The sequence below is a fragment of the Terrapene carolina genome, unplaced genomic scaffold (genome assembly GCF_002925995.2).
Source record: "Terrapene carolina triunguis isolate 2854851 unplaced genomic scaffold, T_m_triunguis-2.0 Scaffold714, whole genome shotgun sequence".
Lineage (NCBI taxonomy): Eukaryota > Metazoa > Chordata > Testudines > Emydidae > Terrapene > Terrapene triunguis.
The window spans coordinates 685,157-706,132 of record NW_020665065.1 but is presented as its reverse complement, the minus strand read 5'-3'; the positions used below and the strand labels follow the sequence as shown (position 1 = coordinate 706,132).

The window sequence follows — 20,976 nt, the reverse complement described above, 5'->3', positions numbered from 1 at the left end:
ATCATTTGCCATCCTGGAAATCAGTAACAAACCAATGCAAGAGTCCCTGGTTTTATAAAACTCTGCTATTAGCTCTAAATAAACTATTTCAGTATTATTTAAATTGGTTTTTAAATTATATTCAGTCTAGAATTTGCTGTTGTCCAGAAAACAAAAACTTGTAAGGCGACATACAGATGAGGAGAGAATCCCTTTTCCTCCTTTGTGTCCATGCAACGCTTGTCTTTCAGACAGAAGCCGTGTTTAAGTGGGGAAAATTTCTCTGATTATTCACACTTACAACTTTACGTGAAGGGCACCTAGGTTAGTCACTCGCTCACTGTTTTCTTCACCCTTTTTGTCATATTATTTATCGGGTACCCTCAAAGTCTCTCAGGTCAGAGCTATATCATTCACGAAACAGTTACTAAAAGACTCTATAGTGCCACCTTCTGTCCAGATGTATGCAAAGAGAGCCAGCATTTCATGAAAAATGACTGAAAATCCAATTTTTCAGCTTTGTTTCAGTAAATAGGGAGACACTTCCATTTCCTTATCTTTAATTCACTGTGATCAACTAATCATAATCAATTTGTTTAGTGTTAATGTGGCTGTCATAAAAATAACTAAAAGTTATTGCTTCCATTGGATTGAAACTAACTTGGGACATCCACTCACACAGGGTCCAGAGGCTAAAAGTGGAGAAAGCACATATGACACCATTCAGATTTACAAACTGACATTACCTTCAGGGGGCAGATCTAAAATGTAGCCCTTCCAAAACTCCAAAGCAAGAAGAAAGGGATAAAGAGTGGGATTGACCACAAGTTAAAAAGTGGAAATCCACGTAGTATTAATAGTACTTCTGTCCTCCTAATTGCCCAGCAGAGTTTGTATAGTTTCCTTGTGATGTTTCTGTACTGCTAGAACCAGGGAGTGATAGGGCCACATACCAATAATTCTTAGATCATGTGATTTGTGACACAGGATAGCTGTTTTACAGTGGACACAAATGTCATCCATGGATAGTTCAGTGCTTGGAGTGGAAAATACAGTAGAGAGGTATAAATACACAGCATATGAAAAGATGGGAGTTGCCTTACCAAGTGGGGGCTGTCTCTCTACTATATTTTTCACTCCATGCATCTGATGAAGTGGGTTTTAGCCCACAAAAGCTTATGCCCAAATAAATTTGTTAGTCTCTAAGGTGCCACAAGGACTCCTCGTCGTTTTTGCTGATACAGACTAACACGGCTACCACTCTGAAACCTATCTAGAGGATAGTTCATCTTTGTTGAATTGGTTCTGCATTTGCTTTGGTATTTTTATTAGTATTAAATTTTCTCATACTGTTTCCTGATCCTGGAAATTCTTGGTTTTTGTGTTATTCCATTTAAAGGAGTCTGAAATTCTATAGGGAATTTCAGTAATTATTCATACTGACCCATGTGGTTCTTCATGTATTTTTCATGTAGTAAATACCAAGCTACTCCTTCAAAGCCATTCTCCTGTCAATATACAGTAAAGAGCTTGAGAACTGGCACCCAATGCTTCTCTCTCTCTTTGCAAGAGAGCAGCCAAGGAGGGCATGTCTGGTTCAGGAGTCACGGGAATCTAATATATTTTCTAATACCTCACCTGTCGCCAGGAGATCTGAACACTGATGCCGTCTACTCTGGGAAGCCTGGTTTTATGGCATCCCTTCACAAAAGCCTCATGAAAGCTCCTTTGCAGGAGAGTGTAGAGATCAAGTAGGGAGAGGGCAGAGCTGGGCTGACAACTGTCTGCTGGATTTTCCCAACACTCTCCTCCCCCAAAAACAATTTGGTGGACTAACCCAAGCAAGCTGCTTGAAGGCATTGCCTCAAGCAGATCTGCAGTTACTGTTGGTTGAGGGCACTGCACGCCAGGGCTCTTGCATGCAAATCTGGACTAAGATGTGTGGTTTCCTTGGAATTCTACTAACTTTCCACATACACACACCCTGTCTGGGAATAGAGGTTGCCAGTTAAAAATGCCTTTCATTGTTTTATTTTCTCAGCTTGTTCTGAACTAAAATTCATGACATGTCTGACTCACACTGTAAATCCAAATTTACCATCTTATCAATTTTTTTTAGCTATTCTTTCATTTTATGGTGGTTAATTTATTAACCTTGGAAATCCCCCAAAACAATCAAGCTTAAGATATCCTGGCTTTTATATTTATATCTTAAACATGATTTTTATACTTTTTTATCTGAAAATTCATTTAATGTTTATTGCAGTCTTCACTCATGTCATCTTTATTCTAGCAATTGGATTTATTAAGATTTGTTTCTTCTGCTACAGCACATTCTCCTGCAGCTGTGTTAATTCTGAAACACAAAGATATGATGTCACTGAGAGAGAGAGAGCTTCCCTGCTGCCTGTGCCACCCCAGATCTCTGTAAGCCAAAGGAGCTAATTCACTTCCAAACCACCCAAGTTAGAATAGCCAGGTTGACAACTGCATCTCGAGATTGGGGGCACGTCTTCACTACCCACCGGATCGGCGGGTAGCAATCGATCTATTGGGGATCGACTTATCGCGTCTAGTGAAGACGCGATAAAATCGATCCCTGATCGCTCTGCCGTTGACTCCGGAAATCCACCGCAGCAAGAGGCGGAAGCGGAGTCGACGGCGGCGCAGCAGCGGTCGACTCGCCGCCGTCCTCACAGCCAGGTAAGTCGACCTAAAATACGCAACTTCAGCTACGCTATTCACATAGCTGAAGTTGCATATATTAGGTCGAGCCCCCCCCCGTAGTGTAGACCTAGCCTGGGTCTCATGTCACACCCTTTGTGAGAGAATCAATTGCATGTTTTATGTATTTTGTAAGGCACCTTCACATTTATTTTTCTATACAACATTTGAATTTTCTTAACACTCTGCTCAGATTTTGATAAGCAGGTTTATTGGGTGTGAGATACTTGTGCATCTTTAATTATGCAGACCAAGAGGTAATGGCACGCCTAAAACCTTACACAGAGAGGTCTGGGAATGGGGCACTCTTTATATCCACAAGCTAAACAAAACGCATGCTAAAGCAGTCCCAATATTCATCGCATCTTTGTTCTATACTGATTTGTGTGCTCTAATCACAAAGAGTAACTATGATAGCACAGTAAATCAGTGTAACTATACTGATTTACGCCAGGCGAGAAGCTGGCCTTCTCTGACCCATTGCTCAGTATTTTGGGATTCTCTAATGAAGAATCAGGTGTTGGAATTTCTCTCTCTCTCTCAGCAATGGACTCATAGACTTTAAGGTCAGAAGGGACCATTATGATCATCTAGTCTGACCTCCTGCATAATGCAGGCCACAGAATCTCACCTACCCACTCCTGTAACAAACCCCTAACCTATGCCTGAGTTATTGAAGTCCTCAAATCGTGGTTTTAAAGACCTCAAGGTGCAGAGAATCCTCCAGCAAGTGACCCGTGCCCCACGCTGCAGAGGAAGGCAAAAAACCTCCAGGGCCTCTGCCAATCTGCCCTGGAGAAAAATTCCTTCCCGACCCCGGATATGGCGATCAGTTAAACCCTGAGCATGTGGGCAAGACTCACCAGCCAGCACCCAGGAAAGAATTCTCTGTAGTAACTCAGATCCCACCCCATCTAACATCCCATCACAGACCATTGGGCATATTTACCTGCTAATAATCAAAGATCAATTAATTGCCAGAATTAGGCTATCCCATCATACCATCCACTCCATAAACTTATCAAGCTTAGTCTTGAAGCCAGATATGTCTTTTGCCCCCACTACTCCCCTTGGAAGGCTGTTCCAGAACTTCACTCCTCTAATGGTTAGAAACCTTCATCTAATTTCAAGTCTAAACTTCCTAATGTCCAGTTTATATCCATTTGTTCTTGTGTCCACATTGGTACTAAGCTTAAATAATTCCTCTCCCTCCCTGATATTTATCCCTCTGATATATTTATAAAGAGCAATCAAATCTCCCCATAGCCTTCTTTTAGTTAGGCTAAACAAGCCAAGCTCTTTGAGTCTCCTTTCATAAGACAGGTTTTCCATTCCTCGGATCATCCTAGTAGCCCTTCTCTGTACCTGTTCCAGTTTGAATTCATCCTTCTTAAACATGGGAGACCAGAACTGCACCCAGTATTCCAGATGAGGTCTCACCAGTGCCTTGTATAACGGTACTAACACCTCCTTATCTTTACTGGAAATACCTAGCCTGATGCATCCCAAGACCGCATTAGCTTTTTTCACGGCCATATCACATTGGCGGCTCATAGTCATCCTGTGATCAACCAATACTCCGAGGTTCTTCTCCTTCTCTGTTACTTCCAACTGATGTGTCCTCAATTTATAACCAAAATTCTTGTTATTAATCCCTAAATGCATGACCTTGCACTTTTATCTTCCTGTATGATATCCCAGTCCTTCTCTGTATTAGCAATACCTCCCAGCTTTGTGTCATCCGCAAACTTTATTAGCACATTCCCACTTTTTGTGCCAAGGTCAGTAATAAAAAGATTAGATAAGATTGGTCCCAAAACCGATCCCTGAGGAACTCCACTAGTAACCTCCTTCCAGCCTGACCGTTCACCTTTCAGTATGACCCGTTGTAGTCTCCCCTTTAACCAGTTCCTTATCCACCTTTCAATTTTCATATTGATCCCCATCTTTTCCAATTTAGCTAATAATTCCCCATGTGGAACCATATCAAATGCCTTACTGTAGATATCTTTGTAGATACCTTTCATCTAAGGATCTCAAAATGCTTTACAAATGTTAAAGAATGTCACCTCATAACACTTAGGTGACGCAGGTGTTTCATCTGTTGAATAACCCATAGTACTTCTAGCAGCATCTAGATGTTCCTTGAAGAGCTCCATTTCAAGTAGTGACCCAACCCTGTTTGTGAGATCTAGTGGGATCACAGTGCAGGGACAACATTGCTGCACACAGATAGACTCTCACAACATGAGTATTACCTTAAATTCCTCAAGGGGGGTTTTCGGAGCTGCACACTTTTCTTATAACAAATTGCATATCATTTTAGATTATATCAATGAATCCCATGAGGAATTTGCAAAATAATTGTCTGGTGAAGGAGATTCAGAAGAGAATAAGGAGATAAGCAGAACAGTAAGCCTGAACATTGCCAAACCATGCTCTTTTAACCTGGGAACTCATGCTATCTAAGCATCTTAGAGCCCACTTAGAAGGAAATACTGTGGTTCAGGAAATTTCTAATATAAGTGATAAGCAACTTCATTTTAAGTTATAGGGATGTATTTTCTTCTGCCAGTTTCTGTGCTGTTTTCGGAACAATTTAAGATTATCTATTAAATATAACCTAGATTCTGGTGCGTTGATCAATGAACAGACTAATATTCAGAATCACTCTGATCACTGAGCACCTAAGGCTAAATCAAACTGGAATCCATTTAGTTAAAATTAATTTTAAAGCAATTCACTACTTAATGAATTCTATAGCCCCATCTTTTGGTGAAGGAATGGGATTTTAATTGGTTTGTCTAATCTCAGGTTAATATTAACCAATTTTTTTGACTAAGCAGGTACCACACATGATAATTTAAGCCCTCTGTCTGTAATGAAGGCAGTGACAGAACGAAGGTTGGCTTTCTGTATGTGGAATTGCTCTATGACCTTTGCTACTAACCTAATGCCACTGAAAAATAAATGCCACCTGTGATACTTCAGCTTAATGTAGAGGTTTTTCTTTTGTGAAGTCTCTTTCCGTTTACATCCTTCATTTGGCTTCAGTTACATGAAAATAGAAGCTAAACCCATAAATATTTCCAGCCTTTGCATTTCTGCAAAATACAACAGAAGGGGGAATAAGCTACACGTCCATTGTGGAGGTCTCACTTCTGACCTTGTGATCGGGGACAAGGCATTTCAACCGCTAGTTGGGGATCTGAGTGCAGGGTCATAATCTCTCTGGCCAGAATTGGAGCTACAGTGCCTTAATCTATAGCAACTTGTAAAAGAAGAAACACGGTGCTCCGTGTGTTAGCTTTCCCAAATATTCCACCAGTATCCACCTAATGAAAGTTAAGAAACTTCCCACATAGGGCATCCAGAGACTGTACCATGTTTAAGGAGCAATTCTTTGAAGTTACCTGATGCTGACAGTGCAGTTTAGATATTGTGATAATTGGCAACTTAGAAATACCTGAGATTATGTATCTAGTGGGAGGCAAAGTAGTCTTATTCACCACTTACTTGGTATCAGGGCCGGCTCTACGCACTAGCAAAACAAGCTGGTGCTTGGGGCGGCACATTTTTAGGGGCGGCATGGCCGGCGCCAGAATGCCGCCCCTAAAAATGTGCCCCGGCCGCCCTAGCTCACCTCCGCCGCTGCTGCCACGGCGCGCGAAACAGCTGTTTCGCGCGCCACTGCCACTCGGAGTCTCCCCCTCCCTCCCAGGTTTGAGAGCCTGGGAGGGAGGGGGAGACTCCAAGTGGCCGCGGCGCGGGCGCCGCTTCTCCCCCTCCCTCCTAGGCTTGAGAGCCTGGGGGGAGGAGGCAGGGAAGGGGCGGAGTTGAGGCGGGGCCGGGGGTGGGGTAATTAAAAAACGGGGGGGGGAGGGGCGGCCAAAATTGTTTTTGCCTTGGGCGGAAAAAATCCTAGAGCCGGCCCTGCTTGGTATCTACTATTCACTGATTCCACGCACACGGATTGTGACGAAGTGGGAATGTTCTTAATGTGGTCTTTGAAAACTGAGTGGGGAGTATTGACCTGGGAAGGTTGCAGGGGAGTTTTGCTGGGACTGTCTCCATTGGGGATGGGAGACTGGCCTTGAGGGAGGATACCTGAGCACGTAACATGAGAACCCAGGAAGGGGGTTGGAGGCCAGGTGACACCTCTGCCCGGGAAACGGGACAAAGGCTGGGGGAAGAGCCGGGGGGAGGGGGAGTGAGACGGCTGGAGGGAGTTTCAGTTTGGAGCTGGCTGGGGAGATGGAGGAGAGCCAGATGGGGCTCTGGCCTCCCAACAGGGCTCTGGCCTCCCTGCCTCTCTCCCTCCCCCCCCCCCCGATGGACTTGAATGGAGTTTGGGGCCAGCAAGTATCTAGGGGCACATCCGGCCTGGTGCCAGCCCATCCGCAGGTAAGCAAAGCCTGGGCCAAATTAGCACGTTTGGTCATGTCAGGTCTGGGCCAGGTTAGTATCAGTTGCATGCAGGGCCTGGGCTCAGTTAGCAGACATGCAGGGCCAAGTTAGTGCTAGTGCGTGTGTGGCCTTGGCCTAGTTCACATCAGCAATCTTTGGAGCCTGTGCCTGGCTGAGTTGATGAGTTGCTTGGCAACCATTTACCATTGGCAGGTACACAAGGCCTAAGCCAGGTTAGTGTCAGTGAACATGTGGTGCTTGGGCCTGGTTGGAGTTAGTGGGTCCTGGACTGGAATAATGTCAACAGTGGGGTGGGGGGGCTGTCACTTAGTTAACACTAGGGAGCAGATGCTAGTTCCCAATAGCAGGGCCCGTGTCTGGTTAGTATCAGCTGGCACACAAGGCCTGGCCTAGGTATGGAGGTGGGCCTCAATCAATGTTGGTGGGCATTCAGAGTATGTGAGCACTGTAATTAAAAACCTGCGGCTGGCCTTTGTCAGCGGACTTGGACTCATGGGGGTTGGGCGGGGCTGTTTACTGGTGGTGTAGACATTCGGACTTGGGCAGGAGCCCGGGCTCCCGAACCCCATGAGTGGGAAGGGTCCCAGAGCTCAGGCTCCAGCCTGAGCCCAAATGTCTACACCACAATTAATCAGCCCCATAGGTCGAGCTCCCAAACCCAAATCAGTTGACACGGGCCAGCCACAGGTGTTTAATTGCAGTGTAGACATACCCTTAGAGCCCACGTAGCACTGATCAGCATCCTTGTGTCAGTGGGCATGTGGAGTCTGGATTTGGTGCCCGTAAGGTTATCACAGCACTATAAGGGGTCTGAATAAATTGTTTGCATTGCCACTGTAGAGTTATACCAATTTCTAATTCTGATATCATATAAAAGCTTCTCAGGAAATATTGATTGTTAAATGATTGCCTGGAAACTTTTTGGAACACCTCAATTTTTTCCCCACCTGATAGGTAGGGTGACCAGATGTCCCAATTTTATAGGGACAGTCCCGATTTTTGGGGCTTTTTCTTATATAGGCTCCTATTACCCCCCACCCCCTGTTCTGATTTTTCACACTTGCTGTCTAGTCACCCTACTGATAGGCTACCTCCTGAAATGAGAAGAAGACCAGTTCTGAGTCAGCATAATGATATCTTAAAAACCTTTTAATACAACATAAGCCTGCAATGCATCCCAGAATCTCTGTTGGAGATTATCCTAAATAAACAACAAGGAGTCTGGTGGCACCTTAAAGACTAACAGATTTATTTGGGCATAAGCTTCCGTGGGTAAAAACCTCACTTCTTCGCATCCTTTAAGGTGCCACCAGACTCCTTGTTGTTTTTGTAGATACAGACTAACATGGCTACCCCCTGATCCTAAATAAACAGTATCTGTTTCTCTCCCATTCTAAATGGTGGGATTAAAATACTAAAATGTTTAGCTTTTTTTTGGATTATTTTCTTAGAGTTGGGTTGGCTTAGGTTTGTTTTTTGGGGAATTTGTTCATTTCTCATTTTTTGTCAAATTTACCCTTGACATATTTGAAAACCTTGTTAATCTTCAGCATTTGTATTTTTAAAATAACTATATGGTGGAAACTAGCAGCCCATAAAATCCTTTTTAATTCGAGTCGACCTTGTGAGTGATGATCTTGCACAGGAGAAACAACAGCCAGCCTCTTAGTACATTCACTGATAAGCATGCGTTTTTAATGCACACCTGAACCTGGGTTTTCCTTCGCACTAATCCTGTTATGGGGCATGCTAATGAGGCCAAGCCTGGCAATCCTATTGTTTGCAAAGTATTTTCTTAGTTTGTGAAGGTTCCTGCGATGCTGAAGGATTATAAATCAAGATTTGTGAAACCTTTTGTATTGGGATAAAAGGGTCACAATTCCTGTATTAGAGAGATTATGCAAAGAGAGAATATGTCACGGTGCAGGGTGCTATCCAGGTTTTATTGCCATGTAGATTGGAGAACCAGCATTACTCAGGCATAATAGAGTGCTAAGTAAATTATTTGGGGCACCCAAACAAGTGCAGATAAAACCTGGATTCCACCCCTCTCCGTAACAGTAGTAGTTATGCCGTGATATCCATATCTGGGAGAAAAAGGTATTAAAGACAATTTGAACAAGATCTAACGATAGGATTTTGTAATACCCGTTTGCTTGTGTCTTAGTTAGTATAAGTTTAAAATATTACTGAGTTTTACCATATTTAGGGACAGTTTTACAGATGGAAAGAAATTTTAAAATCAAGAAAAACAAATATAACCTGAAAGTTTTCTTTAATAGAAAATAGTTGAGCAACTTCCATGCTACAGCCCCCCTTTTTAAAGCACACTAACCCAACAACAACCCCTTCTCCCAGCTCAGGGACCACTTAGCCCCCACTTTTCACAGAGCAGACCCCTGAGAACGGAGCCACCTGGAAACCTTACATCTCCAATGCTCTGGGGCACCTACTTGGACTGTTCCCATAGTGCTTGGTATATTTCTGCTGGAGCTGAGTAAAATGCCAGTGGAACTGAATCTGAGTTTTTATCTCCTTAAAACCAAAGAACATAATTCAGTGTGAACAGAATTCCCATTTGGTCCAGTCTTGCTTTCTAGATTCCCCTGAACTAAGTTCAGGAATGAAAATACCAAAGGAAATGTTTGAGAGAGGCAGTGCTTCTGTGATGAATCTGCTCAAGCAGGGAACTACCATTCCCATCAATGCTCTGACTACTGATTTATGATCCTCCAGGGTAGACATGAAGGCACATCCCCTTGCCCAGCCCAAATAGCAGGGAGTGAGCAGCAGGGCCGGCTCCAGGGTTTTGGCCGCCCCAAGCAGTCAAAAAAAAAAGCAACAAACAGCCGCAATCACGATCTGCGGCGGCAATTTGGCGGAAGGTCCTTCGCTCCTAGCGGGAGTGAGGGACCGTCCGCCGAATTGTCGCCAAATAGCTGGACCTGCCGCCCCCCTCCGGAGTGGCCGCCCCAAGCACTTGCTTGCCAAGCTGGTGCCTGGAGCCAGCCCTGGTGAGCAGAAACTCTGTGGGAAGACCTTGACCCAGGAACTAATCTGGCACTTGGTGAAGCAGTGGCGGCATGGCAAACCAGGGAAGGTGGATGCACAGGGGAACCGCCAGGAAACTGTCTATTCTATTTTAGTCTATTCTGTATCAGTTTGTATACCATAGGTCTGAGCATCTTCCAGTAGTGCAGTAAGCAACATGACTACACACTTGTCACATGTTGTTTTTCTCATCCTCTCCCCAGAAGGAGAAGTCTGTGCATTGGAATGTCTTGTTTAGGTATGGTTTTACTATGATGATGTCATTATTAAATAAACTCTCCCTGTTGCTATGTGTTTAGAGACGGTAAGGTTAAAGAAACGTGCTTGGCACTTGGAGCAGAAAGGGGTGTGATTTGTGATGGCCCTGAGTTCCTGAGGGAGTTCATTCCGCAGTCTTGGACTGCACCTGGAGAAGGTTCTGTCTCCCACACAGATGAGCTTTACAGTCTTTGTCCTTGACCTGCCAACAGTCTTTTAGGTATCTTGGGCCCAGGCCATGGAGTGCTTTGAAGTTAAGGACTGAGACCTTGAATTTCATTCGCAATTCAATGGGAAGCCATGTAGAGTGGAGGTGTGATGTACTTTGTGTTACCGAGGAGACACACTGCAGGGTTTTATACTAGTTGGAGTTTCTTAAGCGCTGCAGGCTTCATGCGCAGGTATATCACATTTCTGTAGTCCAGCTGAAAGGTGACGAAGGCATGAATATCTGATACCAGGTCTTCATCCACCAGGATGGGGCAGAGTGTCACTGCTGGACATCGCTGCCAGTTTCAAGCCTTTGCGGGACTTGTGGAGAAGCAGCAGAGACTGGGCAAGGAGCCACTGTGGAGTGGTCCCTATTAGACACACCACTAACTGATCCTGGACTGGAAACCTCCAAGTTCCCATTTGCTTTTAATAGAAGACTGGACTAAAGAGGGCATCCCAGGCAGTAGGCCTGTAGAGCCCTAACCCTCAACTGGAGTGCTCCCCAGGGGCCCAAACAAGAAATGTTATTTTCCACTTTGAGTTGTAACTGTTTAAGCTACTATTCCTAGGGTATTTGAACCTTCCCCTTTCTTGCCAGCCATAGTAAAATACCATTTTACTTTAGCCATGTGTCTGAGTGGTTAGTGGGACCCACCAGGGTGGCAGTGTAATTTACCCAGCTGGCGAATTTGGTTGGCAGGGTTTAGGGGTAAGGTGCCATAGTGACAAGGTGTCAGAGGACTACTTGGTGGGCAGAAATTAACAACCCTGTTGACTGACGTTTTACCCCTGAGCCCCGAGAGTGGAAATAGGCCAGTGCAAGCAGAGAGCTATGGCAGCCAATCTTCATGCCTGAAGCATAGAGAGGGGGTGGCCAAGTCTGTGCCAGCTGGATCAGCCATTTTGAATGAGCTGCCCGACTAGATGGCTGGAATGAGGCCACCAAGCTGGATTTTTGGCCCGCTGCTGCAAGGCAAAGCCCAGGAGGTGTTTGAAAGATGGACACACGATTCCCAAGGCAAATACACCTCTGTCAAGGCTGCCCTGCAAAACTCTGTGGATCAAACCACAGATGCAGAGTGGAACTGAGAAGCCTTCAATGGCTGGACACAATAAAAAGGAGACTCTCTCAGGGATTTTGGCCGTTTACCAATGCCTCACCACTTCCCAGACTGCGAAGACTAAATGCAGGATTCAGTGGCCCATATGGCTGGGAGAGAGATCTGGGTAGCACTTTAGAAGGAGAAACCTGAAGAGCTGGAAGAGGCCATTAGGGTTGCTGCAGAGCTAGAACTAGCCATAAAAGCAGCAGCAGGATGGGGCCCAGGTGCACGGCACTGAACTGGAAGTTACTGCTGCTACAAGAAAACAGGAATCAGACTTCGGAGAACTGACGGCGGGCATGAGAATGATGCAATGTGTTCTTAACCAGCTGAAAGCAGAAAGGGAGCCCTTTAATCCTGAAAAAACTGGTGGAGAAGACAGGGACATAGGAAGCAATTAACTGTGACTGACAGACAACTTCTGGTAGAAATGCCCACAGCAGGATAGCTCCTGGAGGCAGGGAAACAACCAAGGGAAGGAGCCAAGGCCAGGCCCCTGTCTGCAGATCAGTAAGCTCAAAATGAGAGACTCTAGCAGCCAATAAGCTTGGGCCCAAACACTACACCATGGGCGAGATCAGTGGACGTGCATATACAAGCCTGGTAGACTCTGGGACACAGGCTTCCATTGCACACTCATGATTGTGGGATTCGGTCACTAAGGCAGACTGGGGTGGTCCAGGTTGCAAACCAAATTCAGCTCAAAATCATGAGAATATGGCAGGTGCTGGTGTGTGGGAGCCGCTGGGTGGAGCCTTCTACCGTCACTAGAACTTCAGGGGTGAAGGAGCCTGAAAGAGAGAGAAGAGGCAACTATTTAAAAAGGAATTAAAAATAAGCCCTGTAAAGAAGCTAATAACTTACTCAGTTCTGATATTTATTTCACCATTATAGAGATGATGCAAATGTTCAGCGGGTGAATTTGCTTTCTCTTAGTCCTTCAGTTTATGTCATCCAAATGTTGCTAATATTTACATGGGACTGCTCATTTTAAAATATTTATAACATATAGTTTCTAATAGTTTTAATATTTAAAATGTTTTGGCACTAAAGGGAGCTAAGCTTGTTTGCCAAAACGGTTAAAAGAACCCAAAGTGTCATAACCAAAATCCAGGCGTCTGCAGCATTTGTGCTCTCTTCTCAGCTATTGTCATTCTTTGTAATCTTGGTGCAAAATCCCTCCCTTTAAACCTAGCCAATCTATACATATGTATGTAGCTATTATTCATACCTTGACATCTGAACTGTAGCTGGAAGGCAGAAGCCAGTGCTAATTCTGTTGTATAGATCATCTGTCACTGAATACCACATCCCTTCTTCTCTCACCTGGCATGCACTCACATCAGTTCCTTCTCAGGATTTGAGTGCTTTGCTGTTACAGCCTTCTTTTCTCTAACACAACATCGCACAGGGCAGAAATCCTATTTTTCATTAATTGTTGAGAAACTAGGACTAGGATTCATATAGAACAAAGCTATATGCTGGGAGGTCTCATGTTGCCAATTGTAGTTAAAGATAGATATTTACATTTTAATAAAAAGACATGAAAATAATTAGGAAACTAGAATAAATTATCACGACGTAGGTACCCCCAACCCCAGATGTTAGAATCACTGACTATTATTTCATGGCTTAGTGTCAGATCCATGGCGTTCTCACTTTATGGCAGCATGGCAGGAGCACAGTTCTATGGGTCAATATGGTTTCTTTTAAATTTTAGTGAGCCAGTATGGATTCTTCTAAATTAATCCCGTTTCAGTTCTTCATCTCAACCAAGGATATAAACCAGGATTTATTTGCAAATGAAAGGAGATACCATTCAAGCTCATTATCTCCTCATATCAAATGAATCAATAGACTGAGCTGGGGACTCTTCTACTCATTGGACAGTGGGGCACACTTTGGGCCCAATCCTACAAGTTGCCGAGTACCCCTCCACTCCCATGACTCCACAGGGCACTCAGCAACTGCAGGAGCAAGGCCACGGTTAGCCTGTTACACTAATCCTACAGAAATTCTAGTTCTCATTTTGTGTGTCCCATTAAAGGGCCTTGGGTTTTCCCCAGATGTTAGATGTGTTAAAGAGAGCACTGTAAAGCACTTGGTCTCTTCTTGATGTTCATAAAAACCTTCCCATGTTATTGGCATCAGGCAGAATGAGTTTTATGGTCTTAATGAACAGACAGTTGCATTTTCTCTTCATGTGTCAGTGAGATGGGCTAAGTGTCAGGGAAGCTGGAGCTTAGAGACAGGGCACGGAGTGTTCAACAGTATTTTTCAGTTCAAGAAGATCTGATATTCTCTAACGCTGCTGATTTACTCCCCTTTGGTTGGTATATTTATTTCAGACTGAAATAAGATCCTGCTTGCCTTTTGTATGCAATTTCAGCACCATCCTCCCGCAAAACACAGCACCACAGAGGTGACTTTGAATATCTGCTGTAAAGAGGAAACTCTTCCTTGCCCTGACATTGCATTAAAGGGAAGCTGACAGGCTTTTATTCTCCTATCTTAAAGTTTCTTCTCATTTGATGGGAAATGTTCGCTGGATTCTAAATATCTCATTGTTGGATGACTCCATCACTGAGTAAATAAAAAGAACAGCCCGAGGGTTAGTATCCCCTACGAAAACAATGTGGTGTGCTCCTCAGCAGGGTCAGCACCATTAAATAACCAACAGATGCTATTTCTAGAGCTGTGCTGACAGTACTGCTGGTGCTCCTGCCCAGATGTAGATGCTTTGATAAGACAGGGTATTATGCAGATTGGAAATATTGTCTAGTGCTTAGAGCTCCTGCCTTGTAGTCAGGACTCCTGGGTTCCATTCCTGGCTCTGCCCCTAATTCACTGTGTGACCTTGGACAAGTCATTTAATGGCTACAAAAATGACCATTGTCGGCAACTGTTACCTCAGAACCAGTACTGCACACCACTGAATTGCCCGTGTAGAAGGAAGAAAATTGTTTCTATCACCCTTACAGAAAATGAGGATCAGCCAAGTTTCAATCTCACTTCTGGGAGTAGTGGTGGAAACCATTTTTTCTCCTTTTATACTAGAAGTAAAACTATTTTCATTACCTGTGTGAGGGGGCTCTTGCTGACAAGAGTTTCCCACTGTAAACTGGGCTAACCTCAATGAGTCTCAGTTCCTTATATGATGGGGACTATTAACCCTCAGATGTGAGAGTTAATTAGTTAACATTTATCCAGCACTTGGAAGAAGTAAAGTGGTGTATAATGGCTAAGTATTATTCTAGTCAACACAATCTGTAGAATAAAATGCAAAAATTAAAAATTAGTTTAAAAAAATCCACGACCAGGAGAAATTGGATTGTTCCCTCCCCCCCCCCCCTTTAGTTGTAGAAATACTGATACTGCTGAGAGGCACATGACCACTCAAGGGAAAATAGCTCATGAAATCTGCAAGCAGGTTGGTCAGTGGTTGCAATCTACCATTTAAGGGAAAATGTCAGAACAAGAATCTTCTTCAGTAGGAGGGAGTGTAATATCATACTCCCTCTCTCCATTAAAAGCCAAAGACGCCAGAAAAGAATATTGCTTTCTTGATAAATACAGTTTGGACAGGAATTGTACAGGGATCTTTGAAATTAATTCAGCTTTGGTTGGTTAGTTGGTTTGTCCTGGGTTTAGCTCACAACTGACAGCAATGTTAAAAGTTCTAGCATATTGGAAATCTGATTTTCTTGCAACCAAAATCCCTTAGCCTCATTGATTCCCGTTCCCATACAAGTAGGATTCAAATCAACTTCATTAACAAAATGTCATTTTGGCATTTTATGTGTAAAATAATGTATTGTGAAATTTTTAAAGCCAAATCCATTGATTTTTTTTCTGTGGGATATGTTATGAAGGAGAGTTTAAAAAAAGAATAATCTTGAAACAAAAGATGGAAAAATACAGACCAAACCAGCTTCTTTGTTGCATGCCTGGAGTCATGGTAATACAGTGCAGTGTTATTTGCTCTGACCTTGTCTAGATGTCTGAGCTTTGAGTAAATACAGTAGCTTATCACTTAAGTGGTTATTGGGAGAATCTAGGTAGTTTAATAAGTGGTTTTGAAGGCAATGGCTCCAGCTTTGTGATGCTGATTTAGAAAATCAAGTCATTTGGTTTCAGTAACATATCTGGTAATGTGCGTGCATCTCTGAGGGGTTTCTGTGTAGTGGAAGCCAAAGGAAATGGTCATGTAACATTTTTATTTATTTATTGCTTCACTCAACCCTCCCTAGTGCTTTGGGTGCAGGAACAATGTTCAACATAAGGAACCCTCTCAAGTACACGTAACCAAAACCCTCTCTTCACCCCAATCTCCACCTGCCAGCCCTATCCAGACCTGCACGGAGAAGCACGTCTTGCTGCATGACCTGATGGTTAACAAATGTGGACATTGGAAAGCCAATGAAGGCAGGAATTGAGCTCTAGCGCCAAGGATCCTCACCTCACCAATGCTGAAATCCTGGCCCAACTGAAGTCAATGGGATTTTACTATTGAGTTCAATGGGCCCAGGATGTCTCCCAAGAACACCCTTCTTCTAACTCCCTCCTGATTCACCCCGGGGGCCTGTGACATGAGGCTTTAGCGGATCCTCTGGGCCATTGTGAATTTAAATGGCATGTTTTGGCCAGCTTATAGATTCCTGACCAATGGAATTTAGAACTGGAACTAACAACCGACTCAGAGCCCCAGTGAGAGGTTAGCGAGGAGAGCGTGGTGAGGTTTGCAGAGGGTTTTTACTTGGCTCTGTTAATTGTAACTGAACGATGCTGTGCCTTCCCTGGCCTAGCTTCAAATTCCCGTTTATTGTAGGAACCTGACTGGAATTCTTCTAACAATTGGTTGTTCTCTATATTTTGGGTGAATTCAGTTCTTATGAAGATGAGGCATGAATAACTTTTCTGTGAGTCAGTCAGTGCAGGCGGATGTAGCACAACCTTTTTATAGAGCACTTTGCACCAGCAGGTCGCTTTCGCATGACCCCCATTTTACAGAGGGGGAACTGATCCACAGATAGTGGAAGTGACTTGCCCAAGGTTACCCAGCAGGCCAGTGGTAGAACCAGAAATAGAGCCCACGTCTCCTGAATCCCAGTCCAGTGCTCTCTCCACTACGCCACACTGCCTCCCTAGCTGCCATCTCATGTTGATTGTTTCTACTTGAAATAATCTGAGAATTCTATGCCACAGGTTCTCAAAGTGTAAAGCAGGGAGGGGTGTAAAACTCTAGTTTATTAATGCTTTAAACCTGTGTAAATGTTTATGAAGTACCATTCTAAAGTATAGGTGTAATTTGATCTGGTATTCTGTTTTACCAGCAAGATCTATTCAGGGTATTGATTTTAGTAAATACCAACATAACATAGCATATAATGTACTGTAGATACCAGGCCAGTCCCTGGAGCAGGCTTACCTTTCTTCTAACCTTTGGTTACTGTCTGAACAGTGATTTCCTTCAGTAACGCTGTATCTCCTTTTTCTCCCTAGTGCCTATATGGCTGTTATGTCCATTCGTCCATCATCCCCACTTTCCACAGAAGGTGCTACTGGCTTCTTCAGGTAAGGTGACATGAAATTTCTTACTGTGTTTTGTTCTATAGAGATTTGTATGGCTCTGGCTTTCATTGCCTCTAGAAAGTGATCTATAACTTTCTCTGCTCTTTGTCTGAAAGTGATGCGGATGTCTTCAAATTAATAAGTATTTATTCAGAGCTGTGAGATGATTTTTTTTCTCTCGATAACTGTTCAGCAACATAAAGGTGATAACTGTTTAAACATCCCCTACACACAGAGACAGCTAATGAGAGTGAGATTTCTTAGTGTTTCCTGAAATGAGATGATGTTTTGGACATGAAACTATTCACAGGCAGTGAGGAGCAAAGAATGCTGACTGCTACATGAATATGGGATGTCACAGGAGCGAAAGAAATCCTATATTGATGATTATGTTTTTGTTTGAAAATATTTCAGTGCAGAGTATGTGGCAAATCATAGTCCAGGAAAGTGGGGTTCAACCTTTGTCCTAGAACTCCTGTACAGTTTTCAAATATTTCATCTTACTAGTGTATGCTTAGTAAAGTCCCTTGGAAGTTTCAAACTGAATTCTCATCACATTCCTACAATGTGCAGAGATATTAGTTTGCTGTTAGAGGGTTTTTTAGAACAGTTGGTCTGTGCATGCTGGTTATTTATGGTGGGCTTGCACATGAGTGCTGGATTGTGTGTGATAGTCAAGGATTGCTGGCCTTTTTATCCTGGTTCATTATTGTTGGGTTGTTCAGAAGTGCTAGATGGCGCTAATTAATTTTCTTCTTCTTTTTTGTGTGTTGTGTTGTGTCTTTTAGCAAGTCAGAATAAAGTTAGACAGAGAGGCACGATGCATAGTCAGTGCTTGGCATATCCAATCTGAGTCGCTGCAAACTGCATTGAGCTGGGGTTTGGTATTCGCAAGTTATTAGCCCAGCTGCAGAATTTTTCATTATTGTTGTTATGATGTATAAACACATGCCTTCTAGCAGCTCATTTGATCAGTGTTTGGAAGATCTCAAGCAGCCTTGCAGCAGATTCTCTTCCCTCTCATCCAGTTTTCCCTCCCACAGTTTGCACATAATCTCTGTGCTTTTATAATTGTTTCATTCAGACCTTTGAACTTTATTTCCCCCCTTTAAATTTGCTTACTATCAATAAGTCAATAGAGTCTGGTAACAGCATATGATGAAAAAATGTCATTGCAGCCTGAGCCCGTATTCCACCTGCTTGAGACTGCAACCTCACGTAGCACCAGCTAGATCCGTGCTACCGGAAAGAGCTATTGAACACCAGTGGGTTTTACGGTGCATCAGCTCAACAACAGATAATACAGAGTGCAGCATTTCCTCTAACTCACAAGATTTTTGCCTCCTGTAGCTGGAAGAGCTGCAAAGAAGCCGGTGTTACTGTTGCTTAGCTGAAAGGATAGTACTTCTGCTTTGAGATCCACAGACTTTCCGTTCATGTCCTGTCAGGGACAGAGACTCACTCACACAGTGCCCTTTGAATATACGTCCGGTGTATGTAGTAGGATACAGCTGGCACTTGGAAGGAAGGGGAGAAGCCTTTTGTTGGTACGGCTAAAGGAGCCATTATAAGGTCGCTGTTCAGTGCACTGGTCTGAACAAATCGCAAACTAAACTTAGTAAGAGTCCAATGTGCCTTAGGCAGCAGACAGCTGTTTGTTTTATTATTTAACTTCCGTCTCTGCTGATGTCTGTGTGATGGATGATGTGACACAAGAATCCGATTGAAATTCTAAATTCAGTCAGAACTCTGTGCACAGCACCAGTGTTTGCATTCACTTCCCCCTGCTGTGCTTCCTTCTGCGGCACTCTGCTTTCCTTGGGTTACTTAGGTGCTCCCTCCCGGCAAAGAAGGGGCACAGTGGCAAGAGAAGCAGCCAGATCTGTCCCTGACGGCTCTCACCAGGGATGCTCTGGGGGTCTGGTGGGATGGTTCAATACCTTAGGTTTTCTTCTCAGTCCTTTAACTTATTCATCTCCTTTTTTATCTGCTCCTTTGTTGTTGTTCCCCTGTTTGCCATTCACTCTCTCTTCCCCTTCCCCTAACTCCCAGAAACACAGGGAAATCTGCTGAAAGAAATTGCTATAAAGAGTGAGCTAGGTAAATGTACGAGAATAAACCTGTAGCTTGAATGTAACAAATGTAAAAAAGACCATTTTCTATTAATGTCTCTGTGTAGAGGCTTACCTCCCATAGTCCCATATAGTGCTAGTGAGCGAAGATATTACAGAGTTTACTCTGTGTTCAGAGGTGCATAGTTGTCAGCCGTGCTGTTACTGGTTCTGTACATACCCTGAACCACAGACAGTTCCTGGAATAATTAGCCTCCTCCAGGCAGTCATTGACTCTTCCCCATTAGCACTCACCCTTCCCTCCTTCCAAATCAAATCGCCTGCTGTCCCTAAAGCCTGACAAGTCCAGAGCTCTTCTCTGTCCCATTGCTCCAAAGGGTTTTTATTTTCCCTGTCTGTCTACACCAGCCCTGTGAACCCAACTCCAGTGCTTCGAGGTACCTAGAGCCTTACCAGCTCACTGGAGTCCATTTCTATTTCATGAGTGTTTCATAGCAACTGAACAATCTTGGGGAGGAGTCCTTGTCTTCCAGGAGAAATGCACAGATTAGGAACCTGAATACATCCTTTATCCTGTGCATTGTAGAAAATGACTCAGAATCCCAAGTACAAAACTCCAGTCCAAGATTTATCTGTGACTTTTGCAGGTGGAAGGTGCTAGCTAATGCAAGGTGCTGTAGCATCATACTGTCACACCGAATGGGTAGGGGACTGGGGTCTCCCCGCACATTGTTTGTCGTCTTGAAATAATCATAGCTTCCTCATTAAGGAAGTTTAGGGCATGGCGAGTTTGACTGGATCATGGCCTTATCCCTCTCAAGCACCTCTGGGGCCCTGCAGGATTATTCCATGTCCAATACACTATTCTGTAGTTTTTCTCATCCAGTTTCAAATGTCTCAAGCCATGAAGCTTCCATCATTGCCTTAGAGAGACTATTTTACACCCTCACAGATCTCACTGTCAGGACATTTCCATTCAGCCCTAATCTACCAGCCTAGATAATTCCTGTTCCCTCTCGGTGTTTGCATCTTTCAGACACTTGTGCATGGTGTGTATGTCCCCCTTTACTCACGGTTTGGCCAACCTGTATTGGTTCATGTTTAGCTCCTTTCCTCATAGGTCAGTCCCTCCAGCCCCTTAATCACTGTTCCCATCTTTTTCTGTATTTCCAATACTTTTGTCTGCATATTTCTAGTGCTGAGTTACCCAGCACTGCAGACAGTATATTCTAGGAGCAGTCTTACCACCACCACATAGAGAAGGGACTCACCTTCTCGGTCACCCAGGAAGCCACTGCGTATGCTACCCAGAATCGCCTTTGTTATTTTGCTGCCCTATCATTAGCAAACTCCTATCCAATTAGCTGTATACGAATACCACAGGTCTCTTTCAGCTTCACTGAGTACTGAGTTTCTCTGTCCCATTCAATAGGGGTGTGTGTTGACTTTTAGACAATCCTCCTTCAATCTGATAATTGATTGGGATTGAAACAAGTGAACTGGAAGTACATTTCTTATTATCCTATTTATAAAATGTGATGCAGTACATTTTGTTGTGAATGTTGTATGCTCTTATT

General features: G+C 43.7%; 1 protein-coding gene across 1 annotated transcript in view; it reads left to right on the top strand.

The window, feature by feature from the left end:
* CAMTA1 (calmodulin binding transcription activator 1) overlaps positions 1-20,976 on the top strand; it is an 878,634-nt gene that overhangs the window by 496,746 nt on the left and 360,912 nt on the right. Inside the window, exon 5 of the mRNA XM_024207910.2 lies at positions 17,259-17,330. Within this exon, the coding sequence (XP_024063678.2) occupies positions 17,259-17,330 (72 nt within the window). The remainder of the gene's footprint in view (positions 1-17,258; positions 17,331-20,976) is intronic.